Raw genomic sequence first — 18415 nt, 5'->3', positions numbered from 1 at the left:
GACGGATTTACTTTAGTGTAAATGTATCTGTAAAATAAGTATATTTTATCAACTAAAACCAAATTGTATCTCAACCCCCCACTTTTCTACTTTTTTTTTTTTTTTTAAACCTATTAGTGGAAATTATGTAACTTTCAACATATTATAACTTTAAACTTTCAAACCATTTTATTTACAAGAATTTCAAACAAGAAAATCATTTTTTTTTATATAATGAAAGTGTTTGTGGTTGTTTTGTTTAAGGTTACATAAGATTAATACAAGGAAAGAATAAGAACAAGAATATTTATTGCTATGGATTTTAACTGATTACAAAGATTAATACAAAAATCAGAAAGATCTATTAAATTTTGAAATAAACAAACAAAATGGGATTCATACTTCATACTTTGCAAGGTCGTCCGTTTGCAGAGCCCTTTTGCCAAAGTATCTATCCCTCTTTCTTGGGACACAAGAAAGCTAAATATCCCAGAGACAATATAACCCCTTCTCAATTGTCATCTGTGAAGACTTTGAAGATAAAGTCACGGAAACGCCTCGAGTATTGTCTTGGATCAACCGCAGATATAGACGAAGGGTCATACTGTATGCTCTTGTACGCATGTTCAAGCTTCTTGCTGATATCATAATCCTGAAGAATGTCAATAATCCCAAATATCATCACCACTTCGTAGAACTCCCCTGTAGGTTCTCCCACAAGCTGAAGCTCACAGTCGTTTTTTCTCATCGTTCTCTCTGCACGCGCTGGCATGTTGGTCCCCAATCTTATACTTGCCCACCTGCAAATACAAACATATCCGACATCAATGTTGATGTGTTTCTGTTTTGAGTTTAAAAGTGTTGGTATTGATCTCGTGTTGTGTTACCTTGAAGGATCTGAAAGAAGCTGATCAACCTCTGCTCTAGAAAGACGAGGGCCTGATTCTTCTTCTGATTCACCTGTAGTAGATAAGGAAACAATCATTTTGCTTCTATAAATTATTCAATTTTTTGCTGATGGGAAGAAAAAACATTTTTGATTTGACAGATGCTAACCAATAGGCGTTCGAGCTCCAGAAGGAATAAGCTCTCCAGCGACAGAAGCTTCTCTGAAGTGAATCCCAACTAGAAGACTGTAATCCATTATTCTCTCCTGTTCTAGAAACTCGCAGTCTTTATCGATTTGCCTGTAATGTGAGAAATGAGCCATGAGAAATGGGGCAAGCGCAAACAAACTTTTGTAAAAGTAGAGTGTAATGGTTTTTGACCTTATAAATTCTTGGTACCATACTTTCTGCAATCTGAAGATGAAATTCAAGTCGAGGTCTTTCAAGATCGTGTTTGAATCGATTTCTGATTCAGGTTTGTCAGTTGTACGACCAAGAGAAGATCCTTTCAGATCAAAGCGTCTGTGAACAGAGTACTTGGAACAAAACAGATTACCCATAATGACGAATCGCACCTGCATTATATGTAGACCAAAAGGTATGAATCCAAATCAATCGTTTCAAAAGCCATGCCAAATCAAGTGTTAAAATCTTGTATCTACCTTCTTTTGGGTTGGTCCATTCAATTTCACACAGTGTAGACCAAAGAATCTGATTACCAAAGAGTTCTCAAATGCTCGAACATGGTTGTAATATGCTGCAAGCATCCTCAGAAGCACCTACATTAGGAAGACAAAAAGAAAGAAAATAGTTTCAGTAAATGCAGTCTGAAATCTCGGTAGTAGCAAGCCAACACTTTCTAACCGGTAATTTGAAAAGAACTCACTTTTGTTTCCGACTTCTTCATTGTTTTTATCATGTAGCGATCATCGTTTGTTAAATAAAAAAAGCTCCCACTTTTGCCAGGGGATGATAGTTCTCGAAGGGCATCATTCCCACAAATCGATAACATGTAATCAGCTGGGTCTACTTTGAATAACTTCCTCAAGCTCCTGGGAATAAATCATAAGCAAAACATGTTAAAGCATACAACAGAATTTGTATATATGTGAAATAGGTAAAGGGATTTTTGGGTCTAACCTGAAAACTAGTGGGCAATAATCTTTCCATTTGAATTCAGTAGATTGATGTGGAGGAGTGTACTTGGTTCCTTCACGCGGAAACCTCCTCCATATCTTATCTTTTGGATCGAAAGCTGAAGGCTTCAGATCAAGAGATGCCGCTGGAGCTTGTCTTCCAACAGAATGCCTGCGGGGAATAAAACTCACTAAAAATGACAACAAATATATATACCAACAAACTTCAAATTGTAAAACTCAGGACACAGTCTCTCTTACCTGATTCCTAATTGCAGATTAAGCATAAGATCGTAATTGCGATGCCCTTTGGATATTGTCTCCCCTTGCTTCCTTCCTGCTTTTGGAAGTTTCATAGGCACAGGGCTCGACTTCAGGCTCTGAAGGCCTTCAGCGTCCAATCTCATCAGCTCTGCATCCAATTCCTTCCTCATATCGGTACCTCCTTCACCGATTTCGTTCCCCCACATATTCATCTTCTCAAACGCTCTATCTACGCCAACACTTACCCTCCCATCAACAGACATCCTCCTAGGCTTCTCTATACGCTTGGAAGAATTCCAAACAGATAGTTTCTTCTGTGAAGGCAACGTTGGAACCCTTTCTCCGCTGCAGATACTGTACTCACTCAGATTATTAAACAAATCTTTAGGATCCCAGTCAAGATTCCCTTCTTTTCCTGACGGGTAATATGTACCATTCATCTCCTCTGGATCCTTAGACCAATGGCCAACATAGAAACTTCCATCGTCCCATTTATACGTCCCATTCCCTCTGGGGAAACCTTCATCCCAAAACCCGTCGTATCTATTTCCATTTGTCCAAACAAAACTCCCTTTGCCACATATCGTACCATTCTTCCATTCGCCAATGTAATAGCACCCATCGCTCCATTGGTACTTTCCTTGACCTTCTTGCAAACCTCTCCTCCATTCACCATCGTAGGCATCCCCATTTGCAAAACTCTTGACACCATGTCCATGCTTCAGGTTCATCACCCACTGACCTTTATAAGCGTCTCCACTCGGACCCGTGTATGTGCCAATACCATCCATGTAACCACTTTTAAACTCTCCTTCGTATGTGGCACCAGATGGCCACCCGAACTTTCCATTCCCCATGGTTTTCCCATTGTACCACTCACCAATGTACATGCAACCATCTGTCCAGAGGTATTTTCCATTGCCATGAGGAAAATTATCATACCATTGACCTGTGTAGTAGTCCCCATTGGGAAGCACCCTCTCAGCATGGTAGAACTCCTCAGTGCTGCTCCTGTTAGTGGTGGTCTCATCGTCAATATCATCACTTGTAGCATCGTTCTCTGCATGTGGTGCTACCGATACTGTTCCAAAAACGCTATTTGCCCGCTTCTTTGCTTGCTGGGTCTTTCGCACGGTCACCTCCCATGCTTTTAGAACATAGCTCTGGTCCTTGCTCATTGTGTTAAACTAAAGGAAACCTCTATCTTATAAACCTGTAAGCTATCAGTAACTAGAATGCCCTCATAAGATATGTCTAGACAACAATCCTAAAGATGTACAAATACCCAAGAGATCATCAACATATGTCCCATTGGTCATTTTCTTTTGCCTCTGCGAGTTTCTGTGATCTCAATTGTAACTGAGTCGGAGGCAAAGATCTTATTCAGATAGCAGCATTATTGGATTGAATGATTTGATTGTCTAGACCATGTTTTCAAACCAAAGAAAGAAAAACAGAGAAAAAAACCAATCGCCAAAAAATAGTTAAAAGGGAAAAAATGTCTCCGAGATTTCATCTTTTCTTTTCAGTTTCCAAAACTAATTTTGACATTCGAAGAAAAGACTCGTTCATGTCCTCAAACCAATGAAAGCCTTGAAATTTAGAGAAACAAGCAGGACCCCCAAATACTCTATATTTAGCTTCTCCTTGCTTTCCTCTAATACAAAGACATATCTATTTCTAACAAAATAAATTGAAACATACTTTCAATATGGACCAATTTAGACTAATTAGATCCCCAATCTGAATTCGTTAACTTAAACTCACTGAAAAAAAATAAAAAAACAGAGTTAACTTTAAACTCACTGAGGCATTCTGTCGAACAACATAAGTTCATTTCTTTCTCTTTCAAGTTTCAACAATCAATCAACTAAAAGAGTGAAACTTTCTATATATTTCACAAACACGCATAATCATCAATCAATCGCCAATACAAATCCAAACAAAGCAAAGCTCGCAAAAGGTCAAACGATTATAGTCATATCTTGTTGAGCTTGGCGAGGAGGAAGACGGTGGCGGAGGTGACGGCTGGGATGAAAATATCGTTGGATAGGGACGTCGGAGCTATACGGTTCTTGAGGAAGACGGCGAGCGCAGGAACTCCGAAGATGAACAGAAGAAACTCTTTCACTCCTCCAACGCCGGTGAACCCAGCTCCGATCAAAACCTCCTGAAGAAGCTTCTGAAACTCGTCCTTCGATAGCTTCTTCCCCTCCCCGAGGTTGTGTCTCTGCTCGATTTCAAGAGACCGACCAAGATCATTAATTAAACCAATTTGTTCACGGTTAACACATTGAGTTTCAATTGTAATCTTATTTCGGTTTAGAGTAAACCAAATCTAAGAGACTCTGTATACAGCAGAGGGTTTTGTTATTCAAACAAAAAGCAAGTTAAGGCGATTTTTACCTCATAAGCTTCCTGTAATTTATCAACACTTGGCACCTTAAGTTGCGTACCACCGAGTCTTCTGTTGATTTCTCTGTCGCACCCAAATAAATATAATCATATCACATGTATAATATCATTTATATACCATAATCAAATTATCTTGATGCCGACTAATTTGGCTCGAGTCTTTATCATTCTTTCTATTTTATTTTTATAGCATTGACATACAAGCCGCCCGGACCAAAACTATAATAATTTTGTGGTGTCCAAACTCGAGTTTTAGGGAGACCAACTAACTGTTCTCGATTCACGTTCTCGATTCCTATCGTGCTTTATATAAATTCCCGAAGAAAAAAAATAAAAGATAATAAGAAGAATATTATATAAAAAATTACTCGACAGCTTCAGCAACAATGCGGTAGAAATCGCCGAAAGACCATTCTTGATCGTCATTTTGTTCTTCAAAGCGTTTGCGGTAGCAATTTTCAGCCATTGCTTCCAAGTCTTTTACGTCTACCTCTCCTTTCCCTTTTGCTTCGTTCCATAATTAAGTTACCCCGGGAAAGAAAAATTAGTTGAAATATACAATGTATTAAATCTTTATCATATAGAAAAGAAAGATATATGTGTATGTATTTATAAATGAATTCAATAGAAGACGTGATTTTGTGGGAGAAAGAGAAAGGACGAACCGGTATTGAGAGCTTGACCCATATTGTGATATCTTTCTTTCGTTTTCTTGCATGTTGTAACAAATGTTAACGATAATATTGAGAAACAAATGATGGAGATGTGACCTTGTGACTTGTGAGGTGGGCTCAGTATCTTGGCATTTCCTGATCGATAAGCCACGTACCGGAAGCGTGTGACAGTTTAGCATAAGAATCTGTAGAAAAAGTTTGCGTCCATTTAATTTCATATTATATGAAAATCTTATTTTAATTTCTTTTATGCACAGTTCAACATTAGTTGTTAGTTATATGATATCTCATAATCAACTGTTTACTGAATTATGAGACGTAGGAATCCTCTCAAACGTAACATAAAATATAGTCACAGTATAAATTTGAAAGCCAAAATTTAGTAGAGTAATTAAAATGTTGATGATCCATTTTAGCAAAATATCAAGGTGGCAAAGGCATGGAGAGATCTTTTCATTAAAAACAAAAAAAAGGTCATTGACCAAAATAAAAATACTTTTGTGTTAAAGAAAAAAAAAGGTTAAAAATGATTAGATTTGGAAATGAGCATATGGAAGTAGGACACTTGGAGAAACTTCACATGCCAGCACAGAGAGATAACGTATTTCTATGTTTTAGGCTTTTAGCTGACACGATAGACATTTACACCCCATTCCCTCGTCGACTTTGAGTCACTCACATCTTTTTCTTTGGACTCTTGCGGGACATTTAGATTTAGAACAACGAATGAGTTCTATGCAAGTACTAAACCTAAGAATCCAGCACCATTCATCATTCATGGTAGTAATTATTCGTCAAAGAAAGTAACAAAAGTAATTTCACGGATAGTTAAAATAAATACTCCATGGTAACGAACGGATAATGATTTTTGATTTTTTTTTGTTTGTCAATAGGTTTGAAATACGTTGATGACAAAAAAAGAAAAAAAATGGTTAACACGTTCAAAACCGGCTACGGCAAACACATCCATCCGGACCGAACAATCACAAACGCAACACTTGTCATCGATCAAACAAAACATTGAACTCAACTCTGATCACTTTTCTCTAATCTCTATCATCACCACGTCAGCACTTCCCGCCTTATAACAAGGCAATCAACTCGCGAAGAGAGAGAGAGAGAGAGAGAGCAAATCAAATCACAAAAAAAATATTATCCCTTAAAAGACCAAAAAAAAACGGACAATTGTGCTCTTCTCGAGAACTCAGCCTTCCCTATTAGCCACCTTTCTGCAAACTTCTCGAACCCACTCACTCTGTCACCAAAAACATCAATCAAAAATATATTTTCCTTGTCTGTGAGATTTGTATTCTCTTGTTGGGTTGTTCTTGATACATACTACTCTCGGTAGATCGATTATTATTAGGTGAAAGGTTTGTTTCAAGAAACATGGATAAGGAGAAAAAAACCGTGTTTCCGTTCGAAGACGATGAAGATCTAGAAGAGAGCAGCAAGTACGAGAACGACAGTGAAACTGATCAGAGCGATCTCGGAGATCTTCCTGGTGATGCTGATCGTGACGACGACAACGATGAACCTTTCATCTCCCAGGTTCAATGGCCTCAGAGCTTTCGGTAATTCTTTCTTACATTCTCTTCGTAAAGCTCGAATCTTCAGGGAGATCATGTAATGATGAACACAGGTACACATTTGTGATTATGTAAATTTGATTGGTTCTGTTTTTTTCAGGGAAACGACTGATTCATATACGATTGCTGCATCACCGATCTTCGGATCTCTGAGGAGTAATCCTCCGAGTTTCTATAGAGCAAGCAGAAGTAATTTAGGAAGTCAATTAGATGTTGGATCTAAAGCACCTTTGCTCCCTCAGAGGACTGAAGAATCTGACAAAGCCTCAGCTACACAATCAGTTTGGTCTCATAAAGGCTCCTTTGCTGAGGAAATGGCCCTTGGTGGCTATGGTTGCAGCTTCACTCAAACCATTTTCAATGGTAATTATAAATGATTATGATTTTCTTGGGCTTATCAGCAAAATATGTGTAAACTCTGTATTTGTTGGTTGCAGCTATTAATGTAATGGCCGGAGTTGGACTTCTCTCAACACCTTTTACAGTGAAAGAAGCTGGTTGGGCTAGTATGGTGATTCTTCTCTTATTTGCTGTTATCTGTTGTTACACTGCTACTCTGATGAAAGAATGTTTCGAGAATAAAACTGGCATTATCACTTATCCTGATATTGGAGAAGCAGCTTTTGGGATCTATGGTCGTATTCTTATCTGTGTAAGTTGTTTTGGTTTTAGAGATTTGGATCAGCTGTTCTGTTTTTTGCATTTGCTGCTGCAGCTATAGAATCATAGTTTCTTATGGTCTCTGCGATTGTTTTTGTGTTTTGTTGTGCAGATGCTATTGTACACAGAACTCTATGTAAGTGAAGATCTTTCTGTTACCAAATTAAAAACTCATGGATCTAAAGCAAGCTTGTTTCTGTTTGAACTTACTAGAATCTGTGTCCACTTTTTTTGTAGTCATATTGTGTTGAATTCATCATTTTGGAAGGGGATAACCTTACCGGGCTATTCCCTGGTACATCCTTGGATTGGCTTGGTATCAATATTGACTCTAAACATTTATTTGGAATCTTAACTGCTCTCATTGTTCTGCCAACTGTTTGGTTGAAGGACCTCCGCATCATTTCCTACCTCTCAGGTACACTCAAATCAACTGCTTTTTCTTTTCTTGATAGAATTGATTCCTTTTAGTCAAGAATCTTGAATCAGTTCACTTTTTCTTCTTGTGATGACATAGCTGGTGGAGTTATTGCAACCGTTTTGATAGCAGTAAGCGTGTTCTTCCTCGGTACAACGGGGGGAATTGGGTTTCATCACACCGGGCAAGCTGTGAAACTGAACGGGATACCGTTTGCTATTGGTATTTATGGATTTTGCTATTCAGGCCATTCTGTGTTCCCAAATATATACCAATCCATGGCTGATAAAACCAAATTCAACAAAGCAGTGATCACAACGTAAATACCAAAAACATCACTCTTCTTATATTAGCTTTTGATGTTTTTTTCTCAATCCTATTCTAAAACTACTAATGATTTTTTTTTGTTTTGGCTATGTTGCAGTTTCATTTTATGTGTTTTGTTATATGGAGGAGTTGCAGTCATGGGTTACCTTATGTTTGGTGAAGCCACCTTGTCTCAGATTACACTAAACATGCCACAAGATCAATTTTTCTCAAAAGTGGCACAGTGGACTACGGTTAGAAACCAACACCGGTTTGTTTCTTTCCATAAATCTTTGGAAGTTTCGTTTTACTCTAAAACTCCTTCTTCGTTCTGTTTTATTCTATTTTCAGGTTGTGAGTCCGTTTACTAAGTACGCTCTCCTGATGAATCCACTTGCTAGGAGTATAGAAGAACTGTTACCCCCAAGAATGTCAGAGAACATATGGTGTTTTCTTCTTCTAAGAACAGCACTCGTTGCTTCCTCTGTTTGTTCTGCTTTCCTTATCCCATTCTTTGGTAAGAACATCAAGCTAGACAGTTTTTTTTTTTTTTTTTTTCTACTCGGAATGCTCCTTAATGGTCTCAAGACTCATTTTTGCTTTCTTTTGCAATTGGTTGATTTTTCCACACAGGTCTTGTGATGGCTCTAATAGGTTCTCTTCTCAGTATACTCGTGGTTAGTTTTCATCATCTCTCCGTTCTCTCCCTATTGATTAATATATCCAAAGAACATCATTGCTATCAAGAAACACATTCATGGATCAAAACTCAAAAGTATTTTGTGTGATTCAGGCAATAGTAATGCCAGCTCTATGCTTCATAAAGATAATGGGGAACAAAGCTACAAGAACACAGGTAATGTAATTTCAGAATTTTTGGTTTCCTCTTCTTCTCAACTTTTTGAAGTAATATGGGGACTGATGAGTTTTCTGTATATGGATTCTTATGATTAACATTGAGTTGTGTGATACAGATGATTCTGAGTTCGATAATTGTGGCAATTGGGGTGGTAAGTGGGACCTTGGGGACATACTCTTCGGTTGCAAAGATCATTAGGAACTATCAATGAAGAAACTCCATGACAAAGCCCCATAATTTCTCTCCTTTTCTTTGAGTTGAATGTTTTTTGTTGAAGCTAATAAGTCTCTGATTAAGATTATTAATTTGGTTTTTTAAAGTCAATAAAACTAGTGAAAGGTTTGCTTTCTCATAGTTTTTATGTTTGCTTTCGTATCTTTGTGTATCTCTTCATTTTTCTGAGCATCCTTCTCATGTTTAGATGAGCACGCCTATTAACAAAGACATGCATAACAACACAAATCAATAAAACAAATAATATAGATTTCTTAAAAATACATTTTTGAAAATTTGGGGTAAAACATATTTTCGACATCCCGGGATTTCTTAGTTGTCAAACATGAAGAAAAATAAAGATTTCATGGAAAAAAAGTCGGTGAAAATTTATTGGAACTATCGAGAAAAATATAAGCAAACCAACGGAAAGAAGTTAAAGAACAGGTTTTAGAAGATTTCACATGAATATATTGAACCATGCATATTGTAGTATTATTTGTATCGTCCATTTAGTAATTTAATCCTAGACGGCCCGACCCAAATATCTCCCGTCTCGTCGTCACCGACATGACTACGTGGAAGGAAGTTACGAGACTTGAGGTTTGTCGGTCCTGCTCAGTGTTTCACAATACTCACTAAATTTGTTATACATCATATCATAAGAAACAAATACTCTTAACGAGACATGTTTAAAAACAAAACTGGATAATATAGTGAGAAATCATTAAATATGGTATGCTAATTAATTTTGAGGATTCCCTCTGTTGGGTTTGTTGTATGTACTACGGCACAATCAAATAGTAGAACTTTTGTAAATAATTTGCCTAGAAGTGTTTGCACAAAAGTAAAAAATGTGTCAAAAGGCATTTCATTTATAGCCTTAAAAAAAGAATTAGGTATCAAAAACTTTCCAGTATGACAAGAAAAATAAAGTATAGATATGTCGCACACCGGACTAACTATTCAATCACGATTATTCGACAGAAAACTAGTATATAGATGGAGGTCTGTAGGTGATCTCATCTACAAAAAAAAACTACTGTAATGAAACATGTAGAACAAAAAAAAATAGGCTAAACGTTTTGGTCCATATAACTTTATTGATTCGATGACAAAACTAGATTTCTTAACCAGTAATATAATAGACGGTGACAACTGACAAGTAAACAAACAGAAAATAATTTTATATATGAATGTGTCCATTTCTCGTTGACAATTGAAAATGGTCTATTGGCCGTGCGAAACAAGCGACACAACGTTGGTCATCTTTTTGGTCAAGAACTCAAAAGATAAAGCTTGGAAGATGTTTAATCATTTGATTAGAAGTATTATTTTGAATTCAAAGTGGCGACCTCATAAATCGTTGGGATTTTTTTTTTTCTTTATATGGAATCATAGCCTCACAAATCACAATTCTAGAGAAACTTTTAAAACCTGTGAAACGTTGAATGTTTTTGCAATTTAAGACATCACAATAGTCAAACTACCATTACAAATCCACAGTTCAAACTGAAGTTGTTGTTTCCATTTAATAATGTTGTTCGTATCAGATGAATATTACCGTCAGATATTGTTCATTTGTTTGTTGATTGTATTAAGGCAAATGCGAAACATGCACAAAACATACATACTGAAAAAAATACGTATACTGCGTTTGCCTTTGATCTATATATATATTTTAATTAATATATTAATTTTTAAGGTATAATGTATTTTCTGAATATGTTATGTGTTCTGTACATAATATTTCAATATGTAAATGTAAATAGTTGTGCTATAAGCTAAAAGATATATTTGTCTATGTTTCACATTTAATTACATGCAAAATACCAATACAAAGATACATTTATGAAAATAATCGATCGGCTCCATGGTAGCCTCAACAAAGATTCACTGAGGAGTCATATTAAAAACAGAATGCTCGCTGAATTTTTTTTTTCAAGTATATGAAATACAATAGAAACAAAAATTTATCATCTTAAAAGAAAAAAAAAAAAAAGCTTTTTAATTTTATTTTTTTTTGTCTTAACTTTTGAAACTCATGAAGTCGTAGAAACCAGCGTAACTTACATATTGTAGTTCCTTACAATAATGTGACCTCTACTAAATACTGTATCAAATTTTGTTTTAAAAAATACAGTATTAAATGTTAAGAAAAAATAACAAAATTCTTGTATCATTAAAAAATAATCGAAAATAAATGTATTATTGCGTAGCTCTATTATATAGAGACTAGGTTTGGACCCGCACGTACGTGCAAAGTTATTTTTACATAATTTAAAAAAAAAAATTGTGCGATCAAACCCGTCTAATATGTCTGATTGCAATGCTTAAATTTTTTTTGACCCGAAAAAACCTCATTCCTCGTAATTCATATGAGTAAATAGTATGTCCGCATATGTTCTGCTTGAATTCTTGTTCCCAAAATTCTCGTACCGTATTTTGTCATACATGAATATACCCACACAAAATTCTCATAACCTGATTATTATGAAACTAATTTGAACGATTTCCTAAAATATAATAATTCTGTTGTTTAATTTTTTTTTTCTTCTTAATATGTAAATTAGGTCAGTTTGGCAACATGGATATTTGATATGATTTTTTTTTAACCCTTAAGTGTATTTCCCAATTAATAGTATAGATTTCCTTCAATTATTGAATGAAATATTCCTTATTTATACTAATGATAATTTAATGTAAATAATATAGTAAGAGAAGGGAAAGTAATAAAATGGGATATAAAGCGTGAGTATTTTATATAGGAGATATCATAAGGTATTTTATTAAGGAGAATTTTTTTAATTTGGATATTATTATTTTTTAAGTAATATATGTGTTCGTAATTGATGGAAAAATAAAATTACAAAATTGTTTCGTGAGGGGAAAGACTATAATTGGTCATTAGATCCTTTATATAATTGGTCTTAGTTATGGTATTATATCACTGGATTTTATAAATTTTAACTGGTCATTAGATTCCTATATATCTCAGCTATTGGTTAAAAAAACACTATAACTACATATTTATATATAATGTTTAACTACATAGTTATCCAAATTAAAGAATATATTTATGTCATTTTAATTGGTGATCATATGTTTTTTTTGGCAAATATAGTTATTGTTTTTAACAAAAGAATAAACATTAATCCAGTTTCAAATGATCTTTGATTTTTTCACCATTAGAGCTTTATAAAATTATTAGAAAGATAACATTATTTATATTTCTGAAGATATGATTTTAAATATATATATTTTCACATCTCATAATATAGTTATATTATTATATTACAATATATAGTGAAATTAATTTAATTTTGAAAATATGTAGGGGATAATATTTATCAATTTGTAAATAATATTTACCAATTTTAGAATTTATAGGAGCAAAATATTGTGTATATAAATAAATTGAATAGCAGTGACAATTTTATGTTATTTTATGGAATACTAATGGTAAACAATAAATTGAATACGAAACTCTCTAGCGACGACAAATCAGCTTTTTCTCCATAATGTTTCTATTTTAATATATAGGGATGGGGTCAACCAAAATTATCTTCTAAAATCCAAAAATAAATTAAAAAATCAAAAGGGATACATCAAACATCTATCCAAATGTTCTACTAAAGTCCGTGATAACATAAAAGCTCTCTCTAAATGGTTGTAGTTTTTGTTTCCATATGTGATCATTTAATTTACCACATGGGAGATCAAACTGATGATCACAAAAATTATTACCATCAAACTGGGAATTTGATATGATACTTTATATATTTACACAAATATAAACCACCTGATAAGGTTTTTGATTATTATATATATATAAAAAAAAACAAACAAATGATTGAAATGACCACAGTAATTTGCTATATATGTATCTCTCTACTCACAAACGAAAATAATTCACCAAGCTAGCAACTATATATAGATTTCGATGAAAAAACCCTAAAACTATACTAGATGATTGCTTCTTCATATGTTTCAGTGTGGAAACTTACATAGTATTTTTGTAATAAGAATTGTTTTTTTTTTTTTTTTGGTTGGATTCAGAGAGAACCAATGCTTCCTAAAGCATTCACATTGTAAAAACCAGAGGAGAAAAAACCAGAAAGACTTGCCGACATCTGAGGAGCATCAAACACTTCATCATCATCCATCGGTGAATAGTACTCACGGATCCCTCCTCCATCCAACGGCTCAGAGTTCATCTCCGACGACTCACATGGACGGTGGAGATTTTCTTCGACCGGGAAAGTGGTGGGTTCCTGTGGTAGATCAGCTGCGTCTTGACCGGTGAGTTCTTGAACGAGCTCTCTGAACTTAGAAGGACAAGTCTCGACTCTCATAGGATTTGATATGTAACGGACTTTGATGGGTTTGTTCGTAGTCATCCTCGTCGTTGACTTCCTCTTTTGCTTCGGTGGTATCCTCGTCGGAGACGATGATGATTTTCTCCGGTTTATGAGCAACGTCGATGATGACTGATCCATCTTCTTTATTAATTCCTTTTTTCGTTTGTAAGAGAGAAAAAATTTAGATGTGTATGAGCTTATCTTTGTTTTAGCCCAATTTTAAAATATATATACAATAAACTTTTTTTTTTTACTGTTTAGGAAGGAGAGTGGAAATTACAGCGAAGATAGGGAAGAGAGAAGAAGCAAACAAAACAAATTAAATGGCATTGAGTCCGAGTTGAATCCTCCTCATCTGCTGATAGCCGACGGCGCGTGTGTGTGTATTTTCATAATACGTATTACTTGATCCTAAGTTTCTCCACGATCTTAATTCTTAACTAGTGTGATTTATAAAAACCAAACAAACAAAAACAAGTGTGATTTATTACTCTTTCTGATTGGAAAATTGTTGGACTTGGACCAAAGAAACCCTAGAATATATTGTCGGGAGACTTGACTAGTGTGGACTGTGGACTATATCGTATTAGGACGTTTCAGTGGTATAATGATATAATCAAATGGGTTTAGATCAATCAATCAATATTTTGGACATCTCAATGATATAAGATAATTACAAAAACATTTAAATTAACCTAGTATATAACGAATTTTTGGACATAAAAAAATGTTGTATACCAATATCTATAGTCTCGACTTAAAATAATTAGAATGATTTCCCCGGACGTGTTTGTCACGCGCCAAAACAATCGGTGATGGAAGATATATGAGAAGAAGGTAAAGTGAAAGCCGCCGTCGGCTAATATGCCATCAGGGTACCTAAGAGAAGGCCACGTCATGATCGGTGAGGTAGAGGTATAGACGCCATGACGTCACTTTTGTCCCGACGATAATGATCTCATCACCAACTTAATTCTAACTGAAAAAAATTTAACTAACCTTCGCGGGAACCATTGACGATGCTACTTAACCATGGTGATTAACACAAATATGATCCCAAAAAAAAAAAAAATTAGCCAAAAAAAACTTCTAACTACTTAAGTTGTCAACAACAAAAAACAAAAACTTCCTACCAAAAAACGAAAACTAACCATTGTGTAAATTATTATAGGTTTGATAATGATATACAATAATATGTTATATTTACGTATGAAAACTTGAAAAGGGATAGTCATTCCATTAGAGTCAACTCAATCGTTTTTCATGGTTTGAGTCAACTCAATTGTTGAGCACGGAATATAGATCTAACTGGTGATTTAGTTTATTCGATTTTAGTCCCATTTTAGAAGAAACAGTCTGTTGGTTTCTATGTACAAATTTGAAGTTAATATTTAATTATTTTAGCACCTAATCTCGATTTTTAATTACTTTATTGGGGACACTTTCCATTTGCCGACTCCAACATAATCTCGATTTTTAATTACTTTACATATTTAATATATGTATATGGTGCCAATAAAATAATTAAATATGTTACATAATCTCGATTTTTAATTACTTTATTAACACCATATACATATATTATTAGGGGAGGTATTGGTTTAGGATTTAGAAAGAATTTTAATGACTTTAAAAGTTAGGTAAAATATGTTGTTATTCAATCAAGACTTTTGAAAACTCTTTAAAAATTTGGTGTTATTGGTTGTGGATTTGTAAAAAGTTATCTAAAATCTTGATAAATCTAGTGTTATTGGATTAAAAATTTTATAAAGTCATTAAAAGTTTTATGTTATTCAAGTAAAACAAAAGAATCTTGGATTGTTAATGAATTCAAATTTTATGTTATTGGTTTATGATTTTATATCATTTCCTTCATAACAAAAGTCATGAAAACTCTTTCATCAAATAGAAAGATTTTACAAGATTAGAAAAAACAAATCATCAAGATTTTAAAAAACTTCCTAAACAATCTCTTAGAATCCTTCATTTTTACCTTTCAATTTTCTATAATTCTAACAATCAGCAAGAACATAAAATCATTAAAATTCTTTCTAAATTCTAAACCAATACCTCCCCTTAGTATATTACTATTTAACAACATAAATGTTAATGATGATATCGAAAAGTAATGTATTCATGTATTGTATGAGTAGAAAACTCAAACACTTAATACGAAAGAGTTTTAATTGGAAAAATAATTGATAGAAATGAAAGCAAAAGGGGTCCATGTGGACAAGTGGGACGAGAGGTAGCACTGCGGTATGTGCGGTGGTCTGTCCTTAATTAAAAGGTTTAGCTCTTGACATCGGTCTATGTATTATTATTAGTGAGGGCCCTCGTATTGCCCCTCCCAAAACTCCTAATTTTTATTTCGTTTTGATCAATACTACATTTTATTTCAAAAAGTTGACAGGTTTAATCATCGTATAATATTACAGTAGATTCTAAGATAATTGTTTTAGTGTTAGTTCACTAATCAGAAGAACGTTATCGTAAGCTCCGACAAATTCTTAGTACTTTAAAAAAAAAAATCGAACTTGACCATATTGATCTTCAACAAATAAGTCAAGTCACGTGTACGTAGATAGAGAGGCTTTCATTTTTTCGTGACACATAATATAATTCCAAATACGACTTTACTCGATGTTCATAAAAGTTGAAAAAATCTCTTATATTACGAGAGGCTATCATTTTTTCCCCCATGAACAAAATAGGAATACCCTCCTTACAATAGAGACGTACGAGTATGCCTCGGTCCCATTTCATTAAGGAAAAAAAAAAAGCATTAACAATGTAACGAAATTCATATCACAATATTCGCAAAAGCCAACTATATCACATCTTATAATTATGAGTCTTACAAAATAAACGAATCTAACTTTCTCGATAACCATTATAGAAGTTGAACCAAAATAATTTTAAATTTGTCGGCGACACCTTCTTTACCAATCTCTGTACGTAGCTGGTTACTTGAGACTAATGACCGACTATGTTGATGGCCATGAATTAAAATTATTTTTGGCACAATTACAGAAACGGCAATAACACCATAACCACCGAAGAAATTGGTGATTTAAAAAGGTTTGGGCAATAACGAGTAACGACCAAACAAAAAAATGTTTGGACACCAAAAAGTTAAAAAACGTATTCGTGGTTGCATTATCCTAAAAACACGTACGTGTGTTGACTCTGAAAGTAAACGGATCCAAACGACTGACTTCTTCCGAGACAATCTATCAAGTAGATTGGGTACGTATTTTATGTTATTATTGTCCACGATTTACACGTATCCTCAAACCACTTCATTTTTTCTCTGTTCTTTCTAGTAGAGCATACGGTACTGAATTCATCTTTGATCTAGATGTTGTATTGATCATCACATAGATATACATTTTTTACGTTTGTTATTTGTCAAAGTGTGGTGTTTTTACAATTTCTTAATTTCTTACACATATTTGTGAACTTAAAAACAAAACAAAAATAGTTTAGAAAGAGATTCAAGATATCTTTTGTAAGCTATTCGAAATACAAATATATATATACATATATATATTTTCCGACATTTGGAATAAAAATATACATAGTTTAATTTTATAGAGATCTAATAATGAGTTTTGTTGACATGCCATTGTGAAAATTATTTTATACGTTTTTTCTACTTATTATAATGGTAAATCTATATATAAGTTTATAATAGACAAAATATCTGTAATCCTGTATGTTTGTATGTTTATGTTTTGGTAATCAAGTCTTTTTTATTCTCAGAGAAAAAGATAAGTCCATTGGGACCAACCACACGATTCACTGCTATACGATTCTCCTTCACATGCCGAGAGCAGAATGTTTGTGCAGATGCTCTAGCTAAAGCGGCAGTAATTAGTGATAGACCATATATGTTGTATAATACTTGTCCACAATTCTATATTCTGCTGTAAACACAGATCTGCATTTTGATTTCTAATAAAGTCATTGGAAGGAAAAAAAAAAAAAAAAGTCCATTGGGACCATATTCCAAAATCCAAATCCTAAAAGCAACACTTACACAACCGTCTTCATGAACGATTCTCCAAATCCGTGTTTTATAAAAAGACAAATATGAGAAGCCCACTGGACCAAACTCTAAAAGCAAGTCCTCGTCGGATGCTTGAATGTAGTAGGCCTGGGCACTAATACCCGTATTCGATCCGTTACTCGACTCGTACCCGTCTCGAAAAAAGGTACCTGCAGCTTTAGGGTCGAGTAAAGGGTATTATAATTATATTACCTATGAGTAAAAGACGAGTATAGGGTATTAGTTTAGTTTTCAATACCCGTCCCGTTACTCGTCCCTTTACCCGTTTTGTTACCCGACCCTAAATACCCTTTAATATTTTGTATTATTATTATTTATTATTAATTTATAAATATATTATAGAGTTAAAGTTAAAGTCTAAGTTCAACTTAGTCCAACTGAAATGATATATACGACGCCCAATTGAATTAATATTTTATTTTTATTTTTTAAGTTTGTAATTTTCTAATTTTTGGACTTATATGTTGCATACATTTATGAATTTTTCTTTTTCGGATTTTGGAATATGAAATTATTATTGCGATTATTGACAATTTTTTTATCAGATATTCATTTATTCGGGTAAGGATAAAGGGTCGGGTA

General features: G+C 34.0%; 3 protein-coding genes and 1 pseudogene across 4 annotated transcripts; 1 reads left to right on the top strand and 3 right to left on the bottom strand.

Moving 5' to 3' along the window:
• Nucleotides 1–268: 268 nt before the first annotated feature.
• LOC104782608 (phosphatidylinositol 4-phosphate 5-kinase 5-like) lies at nucleotides 269–4496 on the bottom strand. Its single transcript, XM_010507584.2, has 8 exons — nucleotides 2264–4496; nucleotides 2007–2174; nucleotides 1753–1918; nucleotides 1529–1645; nucleotides 1248–1441; nucleotides 1036–1166; nucleotides 867–939; nucleotides 269–779 (listed from the first exon to the last, which is right to left on the bottom strand). The coding sequence occupies exons 1-8, from the start codon at nucleotides 3442–3444 to the stop codon at nucleotides 491–493; spliced, it is 2319 nt and encodes a 772-aa protein (XP_010505886.1). The 5' UTR covers nucleotides 3445–4496; the 3' UTR covers nucleotides 269–490.
• Nucleotides 4080–5445, bottom strand: LOC104782607 (uncharacterized). Its single transcript, XM_010507583.2, has 4 exons — nucleotides 5347–5445; nucleotides 5050–5188; nucleotides 4673–4745; nucleotides 4080–4496 (listed from the first exon to the last, which is right to left on the bottom strand). Exons 1-4 carry the CDS (start codon nucleotides 5366–5368, stop codon nucleotides 4245–4247), a joined length of 486 nt encoding a protein of 161 aa, XP_010505885.1. The 5' UTR covers nucleotides 5369–5445; the 3' UTR covers nucleotides 4080–4244.
• A 770-nt stretch (nucleotides 5446–6215) lies between these two features.
• Nucleotides 6216–9539, top strand: LOC104782606 (amino acid transporter AVT1A). Its single transcript, XM_010507582.2, has 11 exons — nucleotides 6216–6929; nucleotides 7045–7307; nucleotides 7382–7596; nucleotides 7717–7740; nucleotides 7842–8022; nucleotides 8122–8341; nucleotides 8447–8582; nucleotides 8680–8845; nucleotides 8962–9005; nucleotides 9122–9184; nucleotides 9303–9539. Exons 1-11 carry the CDS (start codon nucleotides 6745–6747, stop codon nucleotides 9396–9398), a joined length of 1593 nt encoding a protein of 530 aa, XP_010505884.1. The 5' UTR covers nucleotides 6216–6744; the 3' UTR covers nucleotides 9399–9539.
• Nucleotides 9540–13182: 3643 nt separating this feature from the next.
• LOC104782605 (sigma factor binding protein 2, chloroplastic pseudogene) lies at nucleotides 13183–14209 on the bottom strand (annotated as a pseudogene). Its single transcript, XR_015597296.1, has one exon. The product of XR_015597296.1 is annotated as a sigma factor binding protein 2, chloroplastic pseudogene (transcript).
• Between the last annotated feature and the right edge of the window lie 4206 nt (nucleotides 14210–18415).

The sequence above is a fragment of the Camelina sativa genome, chromosome 4 (assembly GCF_030686135.1).
Source record: "Camelina sativa cultivar CO46 ecotype springtype chromosome 4, ASM3068613v1".
NCBI lineage: Eukaryota > Viridiplantae > Streptophyta > Magnoliopsida > Brassicales > Brassicaceae > Camelina > Camelina sativa.
Note: the sequence above shows the minus strand (reverse complement) of the source record. Positions and strands in the feature narration are given on the sequence as shown.

Bases quoted from the DNA above. Each gene is read 5' to 3' on its own strand.
- LOC104782607 (XM_010507583.2), bottom strand. From the start codon at position 5,368: ATGGGTCAAGCTCTCAATACCG. The intron at 5,189-5,346 runs GTTCGTCCTTTC...TATGGAACGAAG, and splicing joins GGGTCAAGCTCTCAATACCG to CAAAAGGGAAAGGAGAGGTA. The intron at 4,746-5,049 runs GTAATTTTTTAT...TGGGTGCGACAG, and splicing joins ATTGTTGCTGAAGCTGTCGA to AGAAATCAACAGAAGACTCG.
- LOC104782608 (XM_010507584.2), bottom strand. From the start codon at position 3,444: ATGAGCAAGGACCAGAGCTATGTTCTAAAAGCATGGGAGGTGACCGTG. The intron at 2,175-2,263 runs GTAAGAGAGACT...TATTCCCCGCAG, and splicing joins AATCTGCAATTAGGAATCAG to GCATTCTGTTGGAAGACAAG. The intron at 1,919-2,006 runs GTTAGACCCAAA...ATTTATTCCCAG, and splicing joins TATTGCCCACTAGTTTTCAG to GAGCTTGAGGAAGTTATTCA.
- LOC104782606 (XM_010507582.2), top strand. From the start codon at position 6,745: ATGGATAAGGAGAAAAAAACCGTGTTTCCGTTCGAAGACGATGAAGAT. The intron at 7,308-7,381 runs GTAATTATAAAT...TGTTGGTTGCAG, and splicing joins CACTCAAACCATTTTCAATG to CTATTAATGTAATGGCCGGA. The intron at 7,741-7,841 runs GTAAGTGAAGAT...CTTTTTTTGTAG, and splicing joins TATTGTACACAGAACTCTAT to TCATATTGTGTTGAATTCAT.